Raw genomic sequence first — 6000 nt, 5'->3', positions numbered from 1 at the left:
CAAAGAAAAAATGTTAGGAGTTCTATGAAAGAGCAGAGACAGAAGTGAAGGTGTACAGAAGGAAAAACCACAGACTGATAGGACTGGAAGCCACACAGGAACAGAAGCTGGAAGCTCTGGAAAGGGAGGAAGGATAAGCAAGAGTCTGGTTGAGGGAGGAAAGTTCTGGATGGTCACCACAACGGCCAGCTGGTTATCCCCCCTCCAAAGATGGCTTCCAACTTCAACGACATCGTCAAGCAAGGATACGTACGCATGCGGAGCCGCAAACTTGGGGTGAGTGTGTGTTCATACAGTAAATGTCCTTGCATTACACTCATTACACGCATACAACTTAAAGTTTGCCCACTGGTTGTTGAATCACAGAAGAGTTTACAGGTGTGTGTACAAGTGTTATTGGAGGATATAACAAGCCTTTTCCTTATGTTCCATTTTTCAGAATGTTTTCATGTAGAAAATCAAGGTCCATAAAGGTACCATATATAGTTCCTTGTCTGTCTATGGCCCGGTAAAGGCTGATTCAATAGTTAAGTTGAACAGACCACAACAAAATCTCAGTTAAGTAAATGGACCACATGTAAACTGTTACTACGGCTTGAAGGGACACAAGCTCAAGAAGGGAATCATGACTGGGTGCCCACTCCAGTGATGCAGTGTTTGCAGATGAAGTTTGCTGTGGTTCAGAATAGCGTGAAGTCTAGCATCCATTAACAGCCCCTAGGGCCGTTAGAGATCACCTGAGTTGTCAGCAACATCTGTCCCAAGGAGAAGATTAATCCTGGGGGAGTTGATCACCTGAGTGTGGATGAGCTTCAGACCAGCAACATCCATATCCCCCTGTGCTGTGGAAAGAAAAGACCATTAACAAAGTTCCATTTCACACTTGGCAGCACCGAGAAACCATCCATCACAAAGAAACCAGTGAAGAGCCTGGGAAAAAAGTTTTTTTTACCATGCCAGACTCCCGTTGGCCCCTTTTGGTCTACAATGTCCCAATTTCCACAGTAAAGGGTATCAACCGAGCATTAGGCTGTGTATGGAACTTCAGTACATTTTGTGGTATTGCACAAATTGCATCTCTATCACCTAATAATGTGTTGTCACTCAATGGCCTCTTTTACGCCTGGCATTAAAGTGTTTTCTGTGATCAGATAGTGATTGGATTGTGCTTCACCACATGTATTTACCCCTGGTAGCATCTCCGGTGTCCACACCAAGATCACCATTCCCCAACGGAGAAGGAGAAAATGGGTGTCTGTGTTTTGTTTTGAGAGGCTGGTGCTTGTTGGCGCTTAAAGGTCACATAGAGTGGTCCTGTTGCACATAAATGTTAGTTATGGAGGTCTACTTACATATATTAACTTGTTTTAATGGTCAAAAACCTCCTAGTTTCTGTAAAATAGCCGATAGAAATCCTCTTTTCTGACAGTGTTTTTCAGCCGCGATGTTTCAGAGTGAACTTTCACCCCCAGAAGACAGAGTCTTGTGATTGGCCAGTACTATCCAGCACATCCGTTCTCAGAAGAGCAGCGCCCCCCTCTGGAACGGCGGATGCACTGCTCCTCATTATCAAAACATTGTTTTAACAGTGTTTAAAAATAGCTTCGTCACGACTCCCCGCCGCAGTCCCTTTTATGACTTTAAACCGGAGTCAGACCCAGAGTCAGAAGACACTGTTGCTCGTGAAACACCTCCACAACGGACATTATTCTTCTTCTGCGGTTCAATGTACGCAACCGGATGTGCCCGGACTAGTGCCCGGAGGAGGACGATCGGTTGTTCAGGAGAACCGCTGCTTACGTAACTATTACGGGATTTTCAGTGATCTCGTTGAGCCCCGAGATTACAATAAAACACAACGTTCTCAGCAGTGGCTGAACTGTTTGTTTCGAACCGTCAGGCTTCATAAACAAGGTAATGACGCAGATACACACCAAAAAAAACAGCGATAATCGGAACTTCCGGTCTAGTTCCGCTTTAATGAATGAAGCTATATTGAAAAGATCTAAGGTGACACAACAAATACAATTAAAGGCGTGTTCGATTGCACTGAGCTGGCTAAATCAAAGAATCTACTTTACTGTATTTAATACCAGATATTGATAGTGTATCAAGGCCCTAAACCCTGATTTATACTCCATTGCGTGACGTGAATTCAGAATGTATTTCTCCTCTATTATATCAACAACTTCATCAAATCCATCCATTAGCAAAACCCAAGAAAAGGAACAGACATAGATGCAAATGAAGAAGCCGACAGTACCGATCAGAATGAAACAGTGGACGATAAATCAGCGTGTGATGACTGAAACCTTTTATCGAAGCATAAATTGAAAACATCAATGAGTATAAATCATGCTTCGGGCGAGGTCAGCAAGTTCCTACAGAAGTGGCTTTGACTACCAGCGAAGTAAAGGCTGAGGAAGAATTCATGCAGATCTTTGCTCGAAAGGGTGCTGCAATACCAAGTGAAGGTTGACCGATACTGGATTTTTCGATAGTTGATAGATTTAAGCATTTAAAGGCCAATTAATCTGCCAATAGTCCCCCACTCCTGCTCCTCAAGGAAAAATGTCACTCAATATCATAATATTCCAAGAAAAATTGTAACAGCAAAATTCAACATTAACAATAATAATGATACTATATAATACTATATTGAAATAAATATTTAATAAATAATTGCATTGATTTAAAAAAAAAAAAGGAAACATTTTGTATCATTGATACTATTTTATTGTGAGCCATATATTGTTCCATGTCAACACAGTATTTTTTTAATTATTTGAAATTCTGTGAAATAGCTATCATTGTAATATCTAGATGTAATTTTAATCTCAATTCACTGAATAGTTGCGTGGTAGCCGACTGAGCAGACACAATGCTAGGTGTTTACTGAACTGCATGTGTGTTTGGAGGAAGTTCATTACGAGTTTCATTGAATGCATCTCTAAGCTCAACACACTGAGGGACTCCAACCTGGCTCTCATATCCTGGATCTGTCGTGGCTTTATTAGAGTTCTGCTTTGGTTTGCTTCATGTAGTCTTTAAGGAGCTGTTTTTATTGTTGATCATTGGGAGAAAATCATGTTTACACATACAGTGCCTCGCAAAAGTATTCACCCCCTTGGCATTTTTCGTGTTTTGCTGCCTCACAACCTGGAATTAACATTGGATTGTTTGAGGATTTGCATCATTTAATTTACATGCCCACAACTTTGAAGATTTTTTTTTATTTTTTATTGTGAAGCAAACAACAAATAGGACAAAATAACAGAAAACGTAATTGTGCTTAACTATTCACCCCCGAACGTCAGTACTTTGTAGAACCACCTTTTGCAGCAATCACAGCTCCAAGTCTCTTTGGATAAGTCTCTATGAGCTTGCCATATCGTACCACTGGGATGTTTGCCAATTCCTCCTTGCAAAACTGCTCCGGCTCCTTCAAGTTGGATGGTCTGCGCTTGTGAACAGCAATCTTTAAGTCTGACCACAGATTTTCTATTGGATTGAGGTCTAGGCTTCGACTAGGCCATTCCAACACATTTACATGTTTCCCCTTAAACCGCTCAAGTGTTGAGCGGTTTAAGGTTTAGCAGTGTGTTTGGGGTCATTGTCCCTGCTGGAAGGTGAACCTCCGTCCTAGTCTCAAATCACACACATAGTTGTACAGGTTTTGCTCGAGAATATCTCTGTATTTAGCAACATCCATCTTTCCATCAACTCGGACCAGTTTCCCCAGTCCCACAGCATGATGCTGTCACCACCATGTGTCACTCTGGGGATGGTGTTCTTTGGGTGATGGGATGTGAGTTGGGTTTGTGCCAGACATAGCGTTTTTCTTTGATGGCCAAAAAGTAAAATTTTAGTCTCATCAGACCAGAAGCACCTTCCTCCTCTGCCATAAAGTCTATGGAGCGTACGGCTTATTTGTCGTCCTATGTGCAGATACTCCAGACTCTGCTGTGGAACTCTGCAGCGCCTCCGGTGTTACCTCAGGTCTCTGCGCTGCCTCTCTGATTAATGCCGTGCGTTGGGCCGCCGTCTCTTGGCAGGTTTGTTGTCGTGCCATGTTCTTTCCATTTGGCTATGATAGATTTGATGGTGCTCCTGGGGATCATCAAAGACTTGGATATTTTTTTTTTATAACCTGACTCGTACTTCTCCACTACATTGTCCCTCACTTGCTTGGAGAGTTCCTTGGTCTTCATGGCAGTGTTCAGTTAGTGATGCCTCTTGCTTTGGTGTTGCAGCCTCTGGGGCCTTTCAAAAAAAGGGGTGTGTGTGTGCTGACAGATCATGTGACACTTAGACTGCACACATGTGGACGTCATTTCACTAATTATGAGACTTCTGAAGGTAATTGGTTGCGTCAGAGTTTTTTATGGGCTTCATGACAAAGGGGGTGAATACATATGCACATGTCAATTTTCAGTTTTTTTATTACTAAAAAACATTGAACTAAATGCTGTAATATAACAAAATAGGTAGAAATCCAATGGCGGTGAATACTTTTGCAAGCCACTGTACACACACAGCAAAAGTGACCCCTAAATGAGCTAATATAGCCTGTAGGTCGCACTGGGAGCGTCCTCGATTCTGCCTTTGCGTTTGGAGATTGCGATGTCATTTCGATCAATATTCAATTTACAATCGCGATTGTGACACCCCTACCAGTGACCCATAAGGCTTGCTTACTAGCCGGCTGCAACCATGGCGCTGGAGCTTCCAATGCAAATGTGTTGTAAAAGCCGATTCATTATTTAAGACAATTATTCAGATAATATTTGACCTTTAATACCAAAAGTTTCCCAGGCTGCTATAGAGGTCAGGACAGTGTAGAATTGGAGGGCGGCAGAGATCTTTGATTAGACCGAGTCACAGATAAATCACAGAGGGCTGTAATGGCAGTGCATTATAAAATAAAATGTTGGCCAGAGTAGCAGCATTACAACTCACTCGAACAAGGTCAAAGGGAGAACAGGAGGTCACTGTCTTTCCCCTGAAATTATGCCGAGCTGTACTTTTTCCTAAATTAAATTGTGTAATAATTAATGAAAAGCTAGAGAGGATGTGTTTGAAAGGCTCCATTAACACAGAGTGTAATGTATAATTCAGCCAATATAGCAATGGTTCCCTTACTGTACAAACTGTCGCGACATAACCAACAGCAGTGGCCACGTCACTCAACGTTACTCTCGTTCTGGTGTCACAAGATGTTAGCATATTTCGTTTGACTTCTTGTTAAGCAGATTAAACATCACCACCGTCATGTCTGTGCCTATAGAAGCTGCATGTGACTGCATATGTGAGTCATGCTCAGATGGCGGAGGCTGGAGGCTTCAACTTTGCATTACTCATTTTATGGAAATGAAGAGAAATCAATTTGAGTCGGTTTGTGTTCAACAGCTCACATCAAATAATGGTCTCCTCTGCTATCACCCGCCCGCACAGTGGCATGATGGAAGACGCTGTTGTCTCTCTGGAGAGACTGATGAAATGCCTACTCCAGTGTGAACTCAGCGCTACGGTCAGCGCGCCGCAATAAAGTTGTAGCTCAGGTGCAGACGAAACCTTGACCTGTGGCTGGTGATGTTTTTGAGTTTCACAGCTCAGTGTATGTGGTCGTGTCCCTGAAGTACCTGGTGTACTGTGCACACATCTAAAAGAAAACTGAAAATTGTGTTTCTTTGTCTGTACTCTAAATGGCAATTCCAAACCGTACCGCCTCTTCAGATTACATAGTTGGAAGCAGTTGGTGCTCTCACCGACCCGACGAGCCATCCCTTTTTTTTCGTTTGACACTGCCTTTTCAAATATTCTGCCAGTGTACAGATAATCCCTGTATTCTGCTTATATTAGATTAGTAGGTAAGGTCAATATAATAGCAAATGTATGCAGAACTAATGGAGAATAATGAATAGATAGAATAAAATAGAAACAGCATTGGCGCACCGATCAGCTCATCCATCATCATTACATTAATTGTACAATGATAGG

At 42.2% G+C, this 6000-nt stretch overlaps 1 protein-coding gene across 1 annotated transcript in view; it reads left to right on the top strand.

Annotated features, from left to right (window-relative positions):
• Positions 1-210: 210 nt before the first annotated feature.
• The window catches only part of dok4 (docking protein 4), a gene marked incomplete at both ends in the record, with an annotated part of 29410 nt that continues 23620 nt past the window's right edge, over positions 211-6000 (top strand). The window contains one exon of the mRNA XM_083900774.1: positions 211-276. Within this exon, the coding sequence (XP_083756900.1) occupies positions 211-276 (66 nt within the window). The remainder of the gene's footprint in view (positions 277-6000) is intronic.

This window comes from Microchirus variegatus (genome assembly GCF_963457635.1).
Source record: "Microchirus variegatus genome assembly, chromosome: 14".
NCBI classification, from domain to species: domain Eukaryota; kingdom Metazoa; phylum Chordata; class Actinopteri; order Pleuronectiformes; family Soleidae; genus Microchirus; species Microchirus variegatus.
Note: the sequence above shows the minus strand (reverse complement) of the source record. Positions and strands in the feature narration are given on the sequence as shown.